Source organism: Micromys minutus (assembly GCF_963924665.1).
Source record: "Micromys minutus genome assembly, chromosome: 23".
Taxonomy (NCBI): Eukaryota; Metazoa; Chordata; class Mammalia; order Rodentia; family Muridae; genus Micromys; species Micromys minutus.
This window is the reverse complement of record NC_137958.1, coordinates 3,463,210-3,484,250: the sequence shown is the minus strand read 5'-3', so window position 1 is coordinate 3,484,250 and position 21,041 is coordinate 3,463,210. Positions and strand designations below refer to the sequence as shown.

The 21,041-nt window shown below is 43.6% G+C and overlaps 1 protein-coding gene across 19 annotated transcripts in view; it reads right to left on the bottom strand.

Annotated features, from left to right (window-relative positions):
* DLGAP1 (DLG associated protein 1) overlaps positions 1–21,041 on the bottom strand; it is a gene marked incomplete at both ends in the record, with an annotated part of 276,037 nt that overhangs the window by 225,716 nt on the left and 29,280 nt on the right. For 3 of the 19 annotated variants that reach the window (XM_080936293.1, XM_080936297.1, XM_080936296.1), the window contains one exon: positions 9,861–9,908. The exons of the other annotated variants lie outside the window; for them this stretch is intronic. In XM_080936293.1, coding sequence (XP_080792419.1) covers positions 9,861–9,908 — 48 coding nt within the window. Of the gene's footprint in view, positions 1–9,860; positions 9,909–21,041 lie in introns of those variants that run through there. 19 annotated transcript variants of the gene reach the window in all.

Sequence of the window (21,041 nt, the reverse complement as noted above, 5' to 3'; positions counted from 1 at the left end):
TACTTTTAACTCTGATTCCTTACCATTTTATTTTTTCCACAGTAAGCATATATAACTTTTATTAAATACAAATTATGTGAAAAACTTCTTGTGATAGTTTGTATAGGTTTGGCCCAAGGAGTGGCACTATTAGGAGGTGTGGCCTTGTGAGAAGTAGGTGTGTGACTGTGGGCGTGGGCTTAAGACCCTCACCCTAGCTGCCTGGAAGTCAGTCTTCCACTAGCAGCCTTCAGATGAAGATGTAGAACTCTCTCAGCTCTGCCTGCATCACGCCTGCCTGGATGCTGCCTTGTTCCTGCCTTGATGATAATGAACCGAACCTCTGAACCTGTAAGAGCTCCAATTACATGTTGTTCTTTATGAGACTTGCCATGGTCATGGTGTCTGTCTAAGACAGTACTCAACCTCCGGTTCCTGCCAATTCACTGACTTGGTTAGCATCAATGCTGTCTTGACATTGTCTCAACCTGAAGGCTAAACTGTTAGGTCCAAAGACCCAGGGAGAGACCGTGTTTTCCCAGGAAACCGAGGATCCTGCAGTGGAGGACAAGAAATTAGACCCTTCACGGAGTCAGCAGTATAGAATAGACTCTGTGTCCCAATTTCTTCAGCTGGAATTTTATATCCAACCCAAAGAACATTTACACGTGGCTGAATTCAAGAACCCATATGCTTCCTGGCAGTCTGTACCACTTATTTTCAATGAGATAAAATAGCTCATTTAAACTTTGAATTTCCCTATTGGGTTCAGGCCATTCAGCTGTTTATACAGCAGCACCCTGCTTAAAAATAGATGGCATGACATTTGTGGGTGCTTTAAAAAAGTACCCATTGGCGAGAGGAGCAGAGCGCTCACACCACAGCCATCATTTCTATTATGTAAGAATGGCGAATTGTTATGAAATGAAGGCTTCATAGGGAACAGTCTTCTTCCCAGCATGTAAAGGAGAGCTCTTCCCGAGCCAATAGCATTCACTGGCTGAGCATTACTACGTGGTGATTGTGACTAATGCAATGGAAATCCACTAATAGGGTCTGGAGATGATTTTCTTCCATCAGCTTCCTTGCGGCAGGATTTTCATCCATTGATCTATCAGTGCCTGCTACATGGTCGGCCCTGTCAGTATGAAACGGAATACAAAGGCGACTTTCAGAATACTTGAGCATATTTTATGGACCAGTGTCATTACATTTGTATCAGTCTGACAAATGTAAGGTATGACTTATACTGATACCTAGGCCTGTTGTCACACAATACCATGGACAGCTCAAGATGTTGTCATCAGGAATCATCAAACTGGTGGATATAGAGGAATGGCAGTTCCCATCTGGTGCAAAAGCAGACGGCAAAGGATTGGGCCCACAGGAAATGAAATCCAAAGCTCCGCCCTCCCGCCCAGCCTAACACACCTATCTTGGCATCTTACTGATTTTATTTATTAAAAAGATACACTTTATGAGGAAATTGCATTTATGGGGTGATATGAAGGAGAAACTCAGGTCTGCTTTCTTTGCTTGGCCATGCTTTCTTATCCAGTTTTATCAGCATTTTCTGAGTACTGGTCAAAGACTACAGGGTTAGAGCCGGCTTCCTTTATCAAGTGTGTTCCTTACCCTGGGAGCTGTCACTCACAGACAGGTGGATGGACGGCCTGTGGAGAAGGAAATCAACTATTCTTCCTTCCTAGTTTATAGCTTGAGCACTTAACTCCTTCCAAATCAGATTTGCCACCTGCTCCTTTGTGAGGGGGGCCTGGTTACCCGAGGCCATCTCAGTGAGTGGCTAGGTTAAGGAGAAAATGTCCTCAGTAGCTCATTTTTCATGTCCCTCTAGGATGTACCTAGCAGGGGCAGCTTAAGTGGCCTCCTATCTGGCACACTGTGGTTTTTTTTTTTTTTTTTTTTTAATCACACCCCAGTTCTCCTTTTCCCAGGTTTTGCAAATGCTTTTAATGGTCTGGGTGCCTCTACTAAGAGCAGGGATTGTGTGTGTTTTTTCAATAGCATGGTCTACTTCTGAGCACCCTGTGGCACTTTGTAAAAGTGGTAAGTACTAATGATGAACAACCTGGCAGGCTCTTGCCTTCCCATTGTGAACACAGAGGTGAGATGTAGCCTCTCATTAGACCTAGCTGTTAGATGTGGAAAGGTTGTTAGTAAAACGATGCAGGGACTTTATGAAGCCAAGGGTGCAGAACCGGCTTCCAGGCCGTGCTTCCATCTTCTTTCAGTGTGGGGGTGCTATGCTGCCACGCACATGGTATTTTCTTTCTCTAGTGTGCTAAAACCCGCACTGTGTAGATCTCCCTCATCAAACTAGATCTAACCTCAGCCACTTGTTTCCTATAAACATACATGTATCTGAGTTGCTTAAAATCCATCTTCACTCAGAGATGTGAAGACTCTTATTTTAGCACTGTATCTGGTCCTATTTGTTCACGACTCAGGTATAAATATGTTGTTCTCAGCCATGAATACAAATGCTACTACAATTCATACAAACGTACCTTCATTTTCATAAACAAAGACCTGAAGATTCTTGACTTAAGAAAACACTAGAAATGTTTATCATGTTATTTTTGACTATTTTTTTTAGGATAATCTAGACTGTGAAAGACTGGGATAAAGGCAAACACTAAACAGTGTTCTTATTAAAAAGGCACGTCATTTCCATATCGTTTATTCTTCTAATAAAGCCAAAAGAGTCACATCCACTTACAAATTTTGAATCAGACATAACAGATTAATATTTTCTTAACAAAGGAAAATGTGAGACTTCCCTCCTTTTTGTGTTAGTTCTCAGGAAGTTGACAGAAGGACTCGTTTTCTCAGACACTGATAGAAACGCCGTGGCTGTTGCTATTTTCGTCCTCTTATTCTAGCTGAACTACAGGCCAGCATCGCCGAACAGCTCATCCGTATGGACAGAGTCCCTCCCGTTGCCAAGAAAGGCAGAAGCGAAAGACACTGTTCATGGTCTGATCATTGTCCATTGAAAGAAGAGGTGGAGTTACCGTAGAGGGAGGGGCACCAGGATGCAAACAGACTGCACACTGATGAAAATCACAGGGTGTTTACAGCATCAGCACAGAAGTTAGGTCAAGGTCTTCCTTGAAAGGCATGAAAGATGGGCAAGATGTTGCCAGCCGGGTAGAAGGAGAAGGAAGAGCGCTCTAGGAGATGAAAGCCTATATGGGGATAATAGTGTGTGTGTGTGTGTGTGTGTGTGTGTGTGTGTGTGTGTGTGTGTGTGTGTATGTGTGTCTGTGTATTTTCCCAGTACAATATGCAAGTTATATCTCACAGGTGGAGAAGTCACAGGAAACAAAGTCCACTTGAGACTTTGTGGACTTAACAGTAATGCTGGAACACCCGGAAGTTACTCAGACTTGTGCTAACAAGCGTTTTCACGTGGTTGAAAGACATAGAAAGCATTTTCAAGGCTTTCCTTCCTTGACCGACTTTGTATCACTGATGCATGGTGAACAGTAGAAAATGGCTATTTTTCTTGTTTGTCATTGTCTGTGCGTTTCGGGGACATGAATCCTCTTTTTGGACGATTCCTGCTTGTGGCCTAGAGAAATTTCCTGAAACAAACTTTCTCTTTTCCTGAATGGAACAGGACATTTCCCATTTCCTTGGCTACGCTGCGGTTACTCCACCCCTGTCTGCTGTTCACACTTCTTATCCGTGAGTTCACTCATGCAAATGTTCAAAGTCTCTGCAAATGTCCCTGCCGTCCAGTGCGTTTTCTCTAGCTGAGGTACAGCGGTCACCCTTCATGTACTGTGACACACAGCGGCAGCCTAGGGGACTCTAGACCCCAAGCCACCACTTACGTAATGTCATCTACTTGCACTAATGTTTCATTTCCCGTTATCAGCTCATTTGGAGGGTCAGCTTTCATTTCTCAAACTGGCACCGGCTGGATCAGCTTTCTCTGCTGCTGCATCAAGTCACCATACGCTCATCAACTAGCAAACAGCTCACATCTATTCTCGCCCAGTTCTGTAGGTCAGAAGTCATACAGGTTTGTGAGCTGAAAGGTCCGCACCAGCTGAGCGGGCTTCTTTGTCTCTTTAACTATCTAGACTTCAATTTCTTAGCTTGTAGCCTCTCCATCTTCAGCACCATGAGTATAGCATCTTTAAAGCAATATGTGCTTCGTTAGTCAAATGGACTTATGTGGTTAAAAGTCTCTCTACAGGACATTTGTGCATATATATATATATATATATATATATATATATATATATACACACACACATAAATACATACATATATATGTGTGTATATATATATACACACACACATACATACATATATAAGTGTGTGAGCACACCTGGGATGTATACATATATGTATACATATATGTACATGTACATGTACATGTATATGATGTATATGATGTATAGGTATAGATATATTATCTGGGTTCACCCAGATAGTTTAGGATAATCTCTCCCATGAAGATATGTAAAGTAATCTCAAGTGCAAAGCTCTAGTTTACCATGTACGATAGATAACAAGCGCCTCTCCGAAGGTGACGATGCGGCCACACTGACCACCATCATCACAGCCACTCACACCATCAGTTCACTGCCCTGTGTTAGCCACCATTTATAATGTAGGTACCAGTGTCATCCCCACTGCACAGACTGGGAGACCGGAGCACAGCAATGTCAGAGCTTGCTCAGTTCCCATAGAGGATTTCAGGATAGTCCCGCCCCCAGAGCCCTTGCTCACACACTCGGGCCTGTCTCTCACAGTTTCTGACCATATGAGTTTTGCCCTGCCAGGACTCCAATGGTTATCATGGCTGACACAGAATGAAACGTTTCTTAGAAGCTGCACATTGCACTCCCCCAGCTGCACTCATGGGCGTTTCTTCCACAGAGAACACTGCCAACGAGGTGGCTTGCTGGTAACAAGCACCCTTGGCTTCTCCAATGACAGTGGGAGCTCCCTGCGTAGGCTAATGTCAGGCTGAGGCTGAAAAGCACTGGGGACCAACTGAGTTTGGGAAAAAGTGCTATGGGAAGAGTAATCACAGGGCAAGACCTGGAAAATGATCCCTGGACAAAGGGACAATGGAAACAAAACAGAAACACAGGGACAATGGCAATGAAACAGAAACACAGGGCTCAGCCGCTTCCTCTGTACAGAGTGTGAGGATGGTTGAAAGTTCCTGTAGCTGTCAGGGCTGCAGGAGAAAGGGTGAGCACAAAGAGCTCCACAGCACGCAGAGAAGTGCGTTCCAGCCAACAATGAAGGAGAAATCCACCCGAGGCAGGGCAGACTGTGGGACGTCAGAAAGCAAAAGCGCACTGGAAGCTTTGGAAGGTTAAGGCTTTCCTGTGGCTACAGTTCGTTAAGAATGAGCCCCCTTCTCTCGTTCTAAGAAGGCAGGATGAATAGATGAACTGGCCCTTGGAGTCAAACACACCGAAGGGCAAATTCTTTAATAACAATGTCGTAATTGGCAGTCATCTTGTTGAAAGAACAGACAGAAGAACCATCCTGTCTCATGGTTCCAGGAACGAATAACATCCCGTTTCTGCAGCCCCAGGAAGACTGTAGGCAAGGTTGTTTAGCACTGCGGCTAGATGCTCTATGTTCAGGTAGATTTAACTATGTGTGGGACAATGTGCTTGATCACAGCCCATGGTACAAATGAGACCAGCCTTCATGGAACTATTAGGCTAGAGGCAGAGCCAGAGATGAAGTAAGCAATTCCACAGACAATAGAAAGACTGAGGCAATGAAGTGGTAGATGCTATGAGGAGGACAGTGAAGGAGAACACTGGTGGGTGATGTTCCTATTCATTGTCAACAGGACTGAAGTCACCTGGTGTGTTTATGAGGGCGCTTCTAGAGAGTGGCACCTATATGTGGGCAGCACCATGCTATAGGCCAGAACTCTTGGACTGAATAAGGAGGAGAAAGTGAGCTCTGGCTGGCATTTATCACTCCCTGACTGCAAATGCAACCTAACCAGCAGAGTCATGTGCCCTGGATACAGTGTAACCAGCTGATTAATGTGCTCTGGATACAATGTAACAAACTGATCAATGTGCTCTGGATACAATGTAACCAGCTGATTCTGGTTCCTGGGCCATCCCTTCCCTGCCGTGGGAGAATGAATTTTCAAATAAAACAACCAAGATACAGTTTTCTGTCAAGTAGTTTTCTGACAGGAACTTTGCCAGGGCAATAAGAAAAGTGACAAATACAGCAACAAGAGAAGCAACTAATACAGCACCTGCTTCCAGTTTGGCTCGTCTGGGAGGGCTTGGCACAGGAAAAGGCATCTCAGATGAGAATAGAAAGCCGAGAAAGGGTTAGTATGAAATAGGGAATGGGTGGATATAGAAAAGATCCAAAGAGGAGAAAGCAGCTTGTGCAAAGGTCCCAGGGTAGAGAACGTGGTACCTATGAGGGAACAGACAGAAATAGTGGGGGTGCTGAGTGGACACGGAAAGAAAGGGAATGTAGGAGAGGGAACAGTGTCCTCACTTATGTCGGAAATGAAGGAATATCAGTTTTAATGTAGGGGTAAAGAGTAAAGAGGGACCATTCAATTATTTTGTGTTTGTGTGTGTGTGTGTGTGTGTGTGTGTGTGTGAGAGAGAGAGAGAGAGAGAGAGAGAGAGAGGAAGAGAGAGATATCATTCCACGATTGTGTGTATGACCATTCAATGAATGTGTGTGTGTATGTGTGAATGTGTATGACCATTCAATGATTGTATGTGTGAATGTCTATGACTAGTCAATGATTGTGTGTTTGTGTGTAACCATTCAATGATTGTATGTGTGACCATTCAATGATTGTGTTTGTGTATGTGTGTGTGACAGAAAGAGTGTGTGCACACGTGCACATGTGTGAGAGCCTCACTACATTGCTGAAGAAGGCTCAAGCCTGCTGTGTGACTAAGGTGGCCTTGAGCGTATTCAGTCATAGCTTCTTAGTGTTGAGGTTTTGGGTATTTGCCACCATGTTTGACTCACTGAATGATTCTTAAGCAGAATGTTTAATGATTCTGTGTGTATTTCAGAAAAATCATTTGATTTGAGTTTCCAGAGTAAAGTGGAGGAAAACGAACGGGAAGATCCTTCCCTCCAGGAAACCGAAGCAGGGCAGAGAGATTTAACTAGGATGCTTTTGGCAGACCAGTCAAGAGAAGCAGGTAAGTTTGGTGCTTTTTCATCTCATCATTCATTCATTCATTCATTCATTCATTCATTCATTCATTCATTCGCTTGTTCATTCACTAATAACTCATTCAGTTTCTATAAGGGCCAGGAATACATGGCCTGAGAGTAAGTTAAAAGAGAAAGTGTCAGACATGTTTCATAATCTGGACTGAAACAGAGGGGCATGGAGAGGAAAGAAACCAGCAAGATGGAGAAGGTCAAGCGAGGGAGAGGTATGAATAGGAATTGTACACAATGATGTCTGTGCATAAAAATCTCACACTGAGAACCATTATTTTTCAAACTATAAAGCAATAATAAAACAGAAGTAGGGTTCAGAGGGGAAGAGAAGGTTTAGGGGAATTGTTGTAGTTGTGGTCATGATAAGCTTTAGTTTTGTATCCTGGTGTCTTTGGGATCCAGAGAGTCTGTGAAAAATAAACAAGGCCATGTTACCAATAACGACCAAGCCCAGCGATATTTTAGTCTCTCTCATCTTTGTCCTCCGCTGAAGAATGGGCTTCACGTGTATTTGGAACAAATCTGTTTGCTGCCTTCTGTCAGGCTGCCTGGCCACAGTGCCAAGAACTTTTTATGATGGCGGACCATCTGTACCAATGTGGTACCTCACTGCTGTCTTCAGCTGGAGGCTGCTCCTGGTCTTTGTGTGGATGTGTCAGGAATGTGGGGGTGGGAGGTTCTGCTTTCTCCAATCCTTCCTGTTACGCCAATCAAAGAGTTGATGCTTAACTGTGTAGATAACACATGGCTTGCATGTGGTGTGGCCAAAACAAAACAACCTCCCCTCAAAGGACTGAGATGTTCATTTCTTATAGCCGCAGTAGTGAAAGGATCATTTGAGGGGTATCAAACTGTAGAGGATCACATGAGAGGTGTGGACCGCTCTGCCTCGCTTTGATCACTGAGTTGGCCTCAGGAAACAACAATGGGTAGAAAGCCATGGGGCGTGTGAGACTTGTTTCATCAGTGGCAGGGAATGGGATGCAACAATTTACTGGTGATGGAGGCTGTTTTCTGTCTCCCAACACTTTCAGACAGACACAGGCCATCTGTCTATAGGCTCTGGAGAGAAGGAATACGAGAGCATACTAGGGCCAAGAAGTGCAAACCATGCCTGAGAGAGCCAAGGAAAGGTTAGAGAGACAAGATGTGAGAAAGATGTGCAGAAAAGGAGGAACGTGAATACTTTTCAAATCCCAAACAAGCAGTTCCTGTGCTTTTACCAAGACTCTCTACACACTAGGTATCTGTGAAGCTGAACATATTTTAACACAGCAACATGAACAGGTAACATGTGTGCTTGTGTTGTTCTAAACCGCTGACTGTGAGAGACGAAAATTCCATAGTGTTAACTAAACTAGTAAAGAGACACTTCAAAAGAAGCATCTAAAGTTCGTAGGTGGAACTTGACGATATTTTAGGTAGTATTAAGTTACTACTGGTAGGTAAATACCGCTGTTCACACTCTTAAGATCTGTATCTACTTCCAACAGAGTCCAGAGTCCACGGTGGGGAAGTGAGAGAGCCTGGTGGGTAAAGTCATTGTGATGTGTAGAGTCCCAGAGAACAAAACCTGCCATTCCCCAAGTTCATGTCCCATGCAGAAAATCAGGGTGGGAAAACAAAGACGAGGGGATGGAAGGGCAGTTCCTTTCTATTTCTCCAAAATTTCCCATACTCTGGCTGTTTATTAGTAGACTTCTAATACTGTTTGAGGTCACCTACTTTGGGAGACTGGAGTCTGATTTTCAGATGACACAGCAATTCAAACCCAGAATAATAAACCCTTGCCATCCCAATAGACTAGATCACAATTTCTTCTCCATTCTGGTAAACACTTGCTGGTTTCAGGGGTTTGTGGGAAGAGGCAAACAGAACCAGATTCCCTGTGAAGTGAGGCCAACCTGGTGACCCTTTTTCCGTCTCTTGTTTATGAGATATTCTAGCCAAGGCAGTGTGAAAGGTCTCGGTTATGATGACTTCTACTTCCAAGAGCTTGGAAACAGCTGCATTTCCCACATGTACTAAAATCATTGCAGCCGTGGTCAATCAAGGAAGTTGCAGGAAAATTCACATTACCACTATGCCACTATTTTTAAAAACCTACTCTCACAAAATGAAATCCACCTAAACCAAAGCTGTGCAGTAATTTTAGCAGCTGAAAATTATTACCTCTTCTAGAATAACACACACTCAGAAATGAAACGATTTGGAAAACAATGTGATCTAGATAGCCTGCTTCCCTGAGAACAAATCTCACCGTTGATTTATATTACATCATAATAAACATCAACAGTCAGTGCTTAAATAATTTAGTCAATCATGGCTGAATCTAAATATCTTCCTGTTTAACTAAACTCACTCGTAGCACAGATGATTAAAAAAAAAAAAAAAAAACCACAAAAGCCATACAGTATTGTTCTTATTAAAAGCTGCGTTTTCTCTCCTGCCCCTCTGGTATCATAAGCAATCATCTCAAGAAAGCACGGTGGGAAAACTCGTTATAAAATTTTTGTCCCCAATTCATAGGCATCATAAAATGTAAAATTAGCTCTAGAATGTTAAAGGAAAAACTATAGATCAACACAGAAAGCAAGCAAGAAGACACCATTTCCAGTTCTAACCCAGAACTTCTATTAGCTTACCTTATTAGCCGAAACACACAGAATGTCCTTATGGAAAATTAAGTTCATTATTCATGTCAGCTTTGATTTGGTGTGTGCAGCTGAAAGCATCCAGCTTCTCCTATCATTTGCTAAGGCAAAGTGTGTGAGCCAGGCGGTAAACACAGGACTTGGGGGTGGAGGGAGACTGAGCTACGCTCTGTTCACAAGTCTCCACGTGAAACTTTCCAGCTTCATTCACGTGCAGCCGAATCAAATCCTCCCGTGGACGGTTCTTACTTAGGGGACCTCGCAGTCCAGGTGCTTAACTGCATTTGTTCAGTGCAGAGCTCAGGCGGGGACTTGCTTCCCTGTCACTGACCTAGCCAACTGACACCGCTCTTCCATTATCTCTGTGAAGTCTTGGATACTGATTCACCTTACAGCACATATGGGCGTGACTACATGCTGTCCTTAGAGACATCCACAAGGGGTACTCATCCCTGCAGTTTGTAAGCCACAGGAAGCCTGCTTGTCTCTGTGGCACTGAAAGCAGAGATGCAGCTTTTAAAGATAAGCGTGCACAGAAGTGGACACAGTGGTCACATGACAAATGCACAGAGACCCTGGGGACCCAGCAACGAAATAACAGCAGCTACACGCTCTTTACTCATTGGCCCCCTTCCGTTCTTATTTAGAAGAACAGAAATAAGGTTGTGTTACCTGCAGGTTTTCTCTAGGACAAACGTTGAAAGTTAAGCTTTCTCAATCAAAATCTCCAGTCACAACAGGAAGTGCACTTCTGAGCTGTCATTAGGCAAGGGTCATGTGAGTGAACAAAGCAAGCAGGTATAGGCGCTGCGTGGACCAGAGACTACCCATGAGTATGTCTCAAACTTAGTTAAAGCATGAGGTTTGGAGGACTTTTGACTTGATCATGTGGTGCTGGAGTGTAAACTTCATAAATGATCACGCTGTTCTGTAATGCCTGGACCTGCCTGGAACATCAGAGCACCGACTAGTTACACCTTGTTCCTGTCAACAAATAAGGCCAAATCTGAGAGTCTTCTGAATGCTGCTGCCTTTAATGAGACTGATTTATTTACCTTTAAATGCTCAGCAGATGTTATTACGTGACATTACTGCTATACTCTTGGATCTAGTCCAGGAGAAACCAAAGTGAACATCCACACAGACATTGTATACAACGGCTCTTATAGAGATATATTTACAACAGCCAAGAAAAAACAACCGGAACATCCACCTAAGGAATGGATTACACATATGCAGCATATCCATAAGAAATGAAGTATTGATGTGTGTTGAAATTGGGTGGGTAATTTGCAATAACCCCAATACAAAAGGTATGTTTAATGGTTCTTATTAATGTTAAATTTAATGATTCCATTTATAATGAAGTGTCTGGAGGGTAGACCCATGAGCCCAGCACACAAATTATTCACGGCTGGGCTGGGCTTGAGGAAAAACACAGTGGAAAGTAAATGTTGCCAGGGCAGGAAAAATGGCCCAAGTTAGGGACGATCCACAAACCACCGCACACTTTATGCAGTATGCCATGCCTTGTGACTGGAGACTGAGGATGGAAACGGAACCAGTGTCAGCTAATGAGTACGGTCACATGGATTATCTATATGTGATCAATCCTGCAAAAAGTTGAGGAAGAAGCCAAAAAGGGAAAAGCTGACACCAGTAAGGAGGCTCTTGAGGACTAGAGAGATGTGGATAGAGCTGGTGGTGTTTAAGTTTGTCCTTCTTCCCTCCCTCTCTTCCTCCCTCTTTTGAGACACAGTTTCACTATATAGCTCAGGCTGGTTTTGAATTCCACCCTTCTTTCCCCAGTCTCATTAATACTAAAATTATAGGCAAATACCCTGTGCCTACCTTACAGCCAACTCTCTAGTCTCTGCTTTCCTCCCCCTCCCCTCTCTTCTTTTTCCTCTCCCCTTTTCTCTCCTCCCCTCTCTTCTTTACTCCTCTCCTTTTCTCTTCTCCCCATTTCTTTCATTCCTACCCCTCTCTTTCTTTCCCCTTCCCTTCCCTTCCCCTCTCTTCTACCCTCCCCTCCCCTCTCTGTGATCCTCCTGCTTCAGCCTCCCTAGTACCTGGATTTCTAAGCATGAAGCACAAGGCTTCACTTGTGATTCGTTTTCAATAAGGAAAAAGCAAGATAAAGAAGATAAGGAAAAGCCAGAAGAAGGAATGAGGGTAAAGAAAAGATGGAAGGAGGAAAAAGACAAACAGAAGAATAAGATAGCAGAGACTCCCTCCCTTCTGTCTGCTTCCCTCCATCTCTCTCTCCTTCCCTCTCTCCCTCTTTCCTTTCCTCCCTCTCTTCTTCCCTCCCTCTCTCCCTCTCTTTTTTCCTCCCTCCCTTCCTCCTTCCTTCCTTCCTTCCTTCCTTCCTTCCTTCCTTCCTTCCTTCCAGTATTAGGGACTGAATCTAGGGTCCTGAGCACCCTATCAGTGGTTCCAGATTAAGATGCCATGAACGTACAGATGATTCAAGGAGGAAAGCAGGACAATAAATTTGGTCATGATAACAATGGTGGTCTAGCTGAAAACAGAAATGCTGTGAAATTTAATTTTTTTTTTTAAAAAAGGTCTTTTAAAACATACAACTTGAAGTAAGGAGGAGAGGGCAAATGCAAAGCCTTAGTCCAGATGGTTTAATGTGAACAGATGATGAAGGAGGAGGAGGACAAAAGGGAGCAGTGGGGAGGAAGGAGGAGGTGGAAGAGGAGGAGCAGTGGGGAGGAAGAGGAGGAGGAAGAAGAGGAGGAGCAGTGGGGAGGAAGGAGGAGGTGGAAGAGGAGGAGCAGTGGGGAGGAAGGAGGAGGAGGAGCAGTGGGGAGGAAGGAGGAGCAGTGGGGAGGAAGGAGAAGGTAGAAGAGGAGGAGCAGTGGGGAGGAAGAGGAGGAGGAAGAGGAGGAGCAATGAGGAGGAAGAACAGGAAGGACAAAGTAGCAAGTTGTCTAACTTTAATCTCTGCTTTTTTCTGTCAAAGGGCACAATCTTTACATTGGCAGAGTAGATGACAGAATAAGGCAAAGGTAAAATTAACTTGAGGAAAATCATAAGTGTAGCCTTTCTTTCCACAATGCACATGAACTTAAGTACTTAAAAATCAGACTCTTTCTGCCTTCAGTTCTAGCCTTAATGTAAACCTGGAGAATTCCAAAGTTTACTGCTTCAGGGAAGACACAGCCCATCTTTTAAATGAGCCGAAAACACAAATACCCTGTGGATCATTTTGGGAATCCCCCAGATCCCTAAAACACAGATTTGGAATGTCTGGAAACAATTCTCATCACTCACAATCACTTCCATTATCTTTGTCCTGGTTACCATGTTTTTGTTTCTGTTTTTATTTTTTCGAGACAGAGTCTCACTTGGTAGACTGGGCTGTCACTAAGTAGTTCAGGTCCTGAACTCTCTACTCTCCTGACTTACCTCCCAAATGCTGGGAGTCCAGGTTCTTCCCAGAGCACCCAGCTCTGGGCTGCTGTTTTCTATCCTTTGGATTCTGTACTTGTTTCTTTCTGTTTTTTCTCTCTCAGATGCTCCTCTCTTCCCATGCCACGTAGAGATGTGTTTTCAGGGTTAATGTATGTGTCACCTTTACTCTTTCCCTCACTAAACAAGGAAGTGAATAAGTCTTGTCTGTCTTCCCACCAGCTTGGCCTTCTCCCTGTGCTGGATTCTCACTTCCTGGGCTGTTCTGTTACCACAGGACTTTCGGGATTTGTCTAATTTATACCAGTTTTTCATTTTAATCTCATCTTGGTCACAACTTTCTAGGCCGTGCCTGTCTGAACCTCTCATCACTACACTAATGCAGCCCTAAGTAAGGCAAGTGACAGCCAGGGAGAGGCCGTTCACCAGGAGCAGAAAGATTAAACATCGCATATGTCAACTACTTAATTGGAATGTTTGGGAAGACGTTCATGAAATTAATCTTTGAATTACATTCACTATGGAGAGACCTGACTTCCTGTTGGCCATCCATCTAATTAGGAAAATGTATGGGGGGTTTTAATGCTTTCAGGAAGGTAGGCAAAGGGAAACATGTTAGGTTCGGAAAGTGAGCTTGATCTCTGCCCAGGCTTTGATGGAGGTGCTAAGTATGGCCGTTACCTCTACCCTAGACTCCACGAAAGTCCTCATTCCTGTCTGTGGAGAAAGGATCACCTTGATTTTACACAATACATTTTCAGGAAACCAGGGAAAACTCCTCGAAATGGTTAAACAATAGTCCTTACAGTTTTCATTCACTTGTGTGGTGGTTTAATTTTTAATCTCATCCCTGTGCATGCAAGAGGGAAGCCATCTTTGTTTCTGGTCACCACAGTATCCATTGCATTCACACAGAGCCTAGTGAGGGCAAGCAGTTAGTATGGCTTTTTGTTTTATTTGCTTGTTTTTATGAATGGCAAAGCTTTTAAGTGGGTACGAAGTGGGGAGTAATAAGCACAATTGATTCTAGAAACATAGTTTCAACCCGTGCTTCCAGGTGATACATCGTTACTAGCACCTGGCCCCTTTGTCTCTTTCTCCGTTGAGGTTAGCTGAGGCATCCTAGGAACACACTACTAGACAAACATACATGTTCCTTAAAAAGTTAGAACGCATGCAGAATGTTGGTTAAAATACTGTAAGGCTCACTGTAAAATACTGTAAGGCTCACTGTAAAATACTGTAAGGCTCACTGTAAAATACGGTAAAGCTCACTGTAAAATACGGTAAGGCTCACTGTAAAATACGGTAAGGCTCACTGAAATAATAAGGTTCACAATGAAGACTTTGCCCTTTTAACCTAAATACATTAAGCTTGAAGTGTTTGTGCTTAAATTCTCACAAAAAAGACTTTGTGGGGACTGTAAAGTCAACTATGCGTGCATGCGCGCACGTGTGTATGTGTGTGTGTGTGTATGTGTGCACTGAGGCCAGAAGAGGGCATCAGGTTCCCCTTGAGCTGGAGATACATGTGTGTGCAAGGTGCTCAAGGTGCTGGGAAGTGAACTCCTCTGTAAAGACAGCAGGTACTTTTAACCACTGACATATCTCCTCAGCTCTGTAACATGGGTAATCATCAACTAGTAAAAGAAATGGTGGAGGCGGTGGCGGTGGCAGGGGTAAACAAAACTCGTGAAGAAGCTAATATGTCTAAATCTTCAGAAAGCAATGTCTTCTATGCAGCATTCGAGTGGACTTTGTATTCTCCAAGAACAGACCATTCAGCAGAAGGTTTCTGGGCACTTAGGCAGAAAAGCACACTCACTAAGTAGCTTTATCTTTTCCTTTGTAAGAGAGACATGGTTGAAAAATAAATGAATGTACCAAGTTTCTGTGTGCTAAACCACCTTCAGAACAAACCACCAGGGCAGATATTTTTTTCTAAATGTTAATAGGACTGGTTTTCATAGAAAGGAAGGCTTCCCTCTTTTCTTGGAATCACCTTGAGCAACAAAAGCACCATAGCATATGAAAGCAATGCTTGCAAGTTACATTTTCAGCAAAATCAGCAGAGAATTCTACAAACTTGCATGTCAATGTTAGGCTTGAAACTAAGGCCTGAAGCTGCAGCATCGTGAGTAAAGAAGAGGCATGGAAGGACATGACCAGAGTAGAGCTAAGAAATCTTGCCTTCCCAGCTTAATCCGAGAGACAGATGCTCTGAAGAGACTAGGAGAGGTAGAGATGCAGAAAGATGAATGGCCAGAAAAACTCTAAAGTTGTCTCAGAGCCTTGTACGGCCCCGTGTAAGGTCATGCATAAGGAAACTGAGGAGAAACAGAAGGCTTGGTGCTGACCACCAAAGGATGCACGCGTTATCGAGAAAGTTTATAAGTGTGTAGCAGCAGCAACCGAACCTTGAAAGCTAGGACCTGCTGCCGCCCACTCCTTCACCAGGAGTCCTTTCTCCAGTTCTCTAGGAAAATCCAACGTATTCGAATAGGCAGAACACAAAGCTAACACAGGTGAGAGCAAACCACAGATTTCTTGTAAATAATGAAAACTCACTTGGGAAATGCCACAGAGCAGATAAACCTCAAAGTCCATCATAGTCAGCAAGTGGCCGACAAAGTGATTATTTCTATAAAGAAAGATCCCATGGTAAGAACCCACGGAAGAAGAGAGAGAACAGAAGACGTCACCGAAAGACTGCTGGACTGAGACGGGAAGTCGGCAGAACTGAGGGCAAGGAAGGCACTTGAAAAAATAAAACATTATAAGAAAATAAATGACATTGAGGTGTAAAAGATAAACAAGTATTGAAGAGAACAGGACATACCCTGAAAATAAACAAAGAATACCCAACCTGAGCTTAATCTCAGTCCTTAACAAAGAAGGACAAAACAGCAGAATGGAATAGTTACCATAGTACACAATTCAATCAAAGGAGGCTCCAGAGACCCCGCAGACATGCAGGATATGGACGCTGTTCTGGGTTACCCACCAAGACTTGACAGTGAGACCCCATTGCTGCAAGCACCACACCCTTTGGGCACCGGACTTGGATTAATCAAGCTGATCCTGACCTCGTAGTTTTTCCCATGCGGCTTGGCTTTTAACAGCAACAAGTGGTGCTGTGTGGGCTTCTGGGGGAGGAAAGCCATCAGCACGCTTACCCCGCTGTGAATCACGTGAGGTACTGTCCTGGAAGATATGCCCATTGATGTGACAGTGGTATGAATGTTATGGGCGTAACCAACAGCTTTCTAATTGGACTTTAAAGCTACTCTGTGGAGAAAACTCAAGAGCCTGTAGCTGGGGAGGATAGGCCCTAGGGGGTGAGCCTTTTCCTTTAAATTTGCTAAATGAACATGGTATTAAAATACTAATGCACATCTCTGCACCCATAGGTCAGTGCAGACCTGTCCCCATCTGTGGAGGAACTGTGTGCAGTGGATGGATGTTCACAGAGACACTCACCACCAGTAAACGTGCAGACCACCAGTGATGTTCACTCCCTCATCCCTGGGACATCTGTATCATCCACAAGGCTCAGGGATCCTTGCAAAAGGTGAGGCAGAAAGACTGTAAAAGCCAGGCATCGAAGATGGCTGGGCTAAAACAGTGAACCGTGTCTTCTGGACATGACTGGGCTGTTACTCTCTTAAACTCAGAGCAGCTGTGGCTGTCTGCAAGCGACCTGCTCAAAGTCAAGCCAGCTAGTACTCTAGAATGAGTGTGGAGGAGGCTTATGAATAACCATGCGTAGATGGGAAGCTACCAACAACTTATATAGGGGAGAATCAGTCTTTGCCAGAGCCCTTGATAGGTTTGTGTGTTCTAGAAGGTGGAGCCATATCCATGCATAGCACCATTTGAACTCAGGGGAATATAAAATATATGAATAAGTACATGGAGTCGGGAGGGGCCTCAGAAGAGTGACCTGGGAGGAACTGGAAGGCTGTGGGTGAATGTGACCAAACTACATTGTACGCATGTATGAACTATCCAGTTATCAAAGAATAAATACAAATATGTAAACAACACAGTTCAGAAAACTTCCCTGGAGTAAGAGGATTCATGCACTTTGGAAAATAATTTTTAAAGAGTTCATGAAATAGTATAAAGTCAGTTAAAGAGCAGTAAATGAAGCCAGCACCAGACTTAGTCACAGACACTTTTATCCCCAGCACAACAGCCTCCATGAGACAAGAATGAGAAGCGGAAGTCGAAGATTTTCTACCTCATCTGGTTCTTTCACGGATCAAAACTCAAGTAAAAGGTGAACGTGGACAGTGACTATCAAGTGAGGCCGTGTAGGTTACTTTGCTGCTGTGATACACAGTCCCCTGAAAAGCACGTTAAGGATGGTTTGTTATCATGGGAGTGGGTAATGGAGGGAGTTGGGGAGCTGGTCATAGCATGTCCACAGGAAGGAGGCAGAGAGGAAAAACTCTGGCCTTCTGCTTGCTTCCTCCCAAGTCTCCTTTTACCCTTGGGGGCCTAACTAGTATAATGATGCATTCAGGGTGAGGGTACTGGCTAGGTTTCATGTCAGCTTGATGTAAGTTACAGACATCTCAGAGATAGGAACCCCATATTGAAAAAAAAATGCCTCATAAGATCTGGCTATAGGCAGGCAAGCCTGTAGGGCATTTTCTTATTTCTTTTTCTTTTATAACCACCAAAGATTATTTTATTTTATTTTTATTATTCTTTATTTATTTATTTATTTTTTTACAGACCAGTCGTTATCCCCCTCTGGGTCCACCCTCTGACTGAAAAATGTGTAGTCCAGGCTGGTCCTCCTGCCTCTGCTTCCTTTAGCAAATCCTACTGGAGTGTGTCACCACAACTAGCAGGCATTTTTTAATTTATTTAGTGATTGATGAGGAAGGTTCCAGTCCATTGTGAGTGGTGCCACACATGGGCTGGGTCCTGGGTTCTGTAAGGAAGCAGGCTAAGAAAGCCCCGGAGATCAAGCCAGTAGGCAGTGCCTCTCTAGGGCCTCTCCTTCAGCTTCCACCTCCAGGTTCCTGCCTTGTTTTCTCTCAGTGGACTACGATTCAGGATAATCGTAAGCCAAATAAACTCCTTCCTACCCAAATTCCTTTTGGTCACAGTGTTTTATCACTGCAATAGTAACATAAACTAAGACACTGGGTCTTTTTCCCTTAGTTAAACGTCTCTGAAAACTTTAAGTGACTGCAAATTTAGTCACTTTGACAAAGGAGGCTAGCAGCCACCGTTTCACACCTGTCAACTTGATGATCAAATATATCACTTTTTAAGCCCTAATGTTCCACTCTCATCCTGAATGGTTTATGCCTATCTCACAATTCAAAAGTCAACCAGATGATTTCCAAGAAACATCTAAACATCGACAGTTCCAAACATTGTTCAAAAGTTCAATAAGCGATGCAGCGAACCCATCAGATTAAAAATATCACGCCACTAATTCTAATATTACAACGACACAAAGTAACTACTTCCCTTTCAAATGGAAGGAAAGCACACATAGAAAGGAAGACTAAAGCCAGACTAGATTCCAGCGCACACGGTAGCCCTGGGAACCTTATGTGGGCCCGTCTCTTCATCTCCACTGCCTATGGCATATAAAGACTCTGAGCTGGCCCCACTCCTTTTCACACAGTCGCGGCACCTCAGACATTCTGGGCTTTTCACTGCAGCGCAGGCACAGCACTCACAGTGGCCTATATGGTCTTCTTTGCAGATAACCGAAACAAGCTACACAGTGTCTGTCCTTAGCAGACTTCCAGAACTTTGGTGGAAACCTCCATGACCCTTTAGATCTTGAATTTTCCATACCTGAAAATCCAGCACCATGTGATGCTGTTGTTAGCATGAGATATGGTATGATTCCTGGTACCACAGTTCTTTACCAGAGCTGTGACAGTTTCTATATACCCTGGTGTCAAACAAGAAGGTTTCTAGGGTTATGCCCAAGCTTTGCTTTTGGTCCTATCATGAATGTTTATTAAAAAAATCTTTAAGTTCAGGATGATAAAGTTGTCAGAGCCACTATCTGAATCATTACTATTTGTTGGCTAGTCGTACACTCCTTTCATGCTGGTGTATTATGCTGTGGTAGCCAGCCTTTAGCCTGATTCAGGACCAACCAACAACAGCTCCTGTGCACGTAAGTGTATTTGCCTCTTGTTGATATCCACAGGTTTTTCTCACAGGGAAGGGACACATTATTGATACTGTTTTTTGTCTCAAAACTGGGCCTCAAATGGTGTGAGCATCAGAAATTGGTTGGTTGTTGCTGTTATGATTTGTGCTGGTTGCTGCATAGTAAATAGCATCTAGTAGATCAACGCAGTCCGATGCATACACTTTACAGTGATCTGAGGACCTCTGTGTGCTCCAAGACAACGGCAGTGCCCTTTTCAGAAGTCTATCTAGCACTGCACACTTCCAGCCTGGTAGAGATATGCAGGTTTTGACGACTACCATTATATGTTGAGCAGCTCTATAGTTTATTCTTATTGATCTATTTATAGGCACACAAATTAAAATCCACCATGAGTAAAAAGTCATCAGGTTCAATTCTGACATGTCAGGCACAATAATGAGATTTATGGCATAACATATCTTGGGAAGATGTTAATAAGACTTCACATTTAATACTCTCTAGTTTTGACAGTGAAAGCGTACTTTTGGGCAATCCAATCTGCCCTTTTAGGTGTGTGAATTATAAGCAATCTGTCCTCTGCTCATGGCTGGAAATGTATAGTAATACATAGTTATTACTTAATAACCACAAATAAAGGTGATGGGCCTCAGAGGTGAAGGGTGCCACCTGCCCTACAGTGTGAGACATGTACTTACATGTGCGTGGTAACACTTACCAGAGCCCAGAACAACACCAGCATTACGTTAAGCCACTCCAGTGTTCAGTGCAGAGAACAGGACCATGTCAACAGACAGACTTGAGAAACAAAGGGTCCTAGAAATCTTAACTGGACACGGAACAAGTTGACACAGTTGCCAAACTTATTAGTGAACTGATAGAAGTAGGTCAGTCAGAGCCACAGATGCTTCTCACTGATGCAGCGAAGATTTAAATGTAGCTGAAATGTTGCCACCTTTGCAACACAAGTTCAAGGGACATTGGTTTCCCCACATGAGACAGTTTATCAGGGAGATGTGGCAGCAACTCTAGACCCACTCCTACAAACACTGTTACAGGAAGTCCAGCCTTTGAAGCTTGAATACAACAAGATTTTTTTTTCAAGGCAAATAGAAGTGTTTTTTTTATTAAACATCTGAAGTCCTGCCTTGCAGAAGGATATTTAGATACATTTCATAATAATTCTTTCAGAGATGGAGAGTTGGGTACAAACCAGAGAAGCAGCTTCTAAAGGCGTCAGCTCTACAAAGTATGACTGGCACTACTATCCACAGTGCAATCCAGAAACAAGAAACACACAGACAGCACCCCCAGAGCAACCCAGAGCAAGAGCAAAGAGAGTCAGAGAAAGAGATCACACTACTTGGAAGAAAACAACACTATTAGGAGTGCAGAAGTGGGGAGATCACTGAGTGGCTTTACAAAATTGCCAGTCAAAATAAGGTTGGATGCAGGCCACTGAGGCAGTGACCCAATTCCTTTGTTAATTAGATGAGAGAATTGTGATTGCTAAAATTAAGATGAGCTGGAGGAGCCCCAGTGCGGTGAGGTGGGCAAAAATAGCTAACGGGTGTGGTGTCGGGCATTTGCAG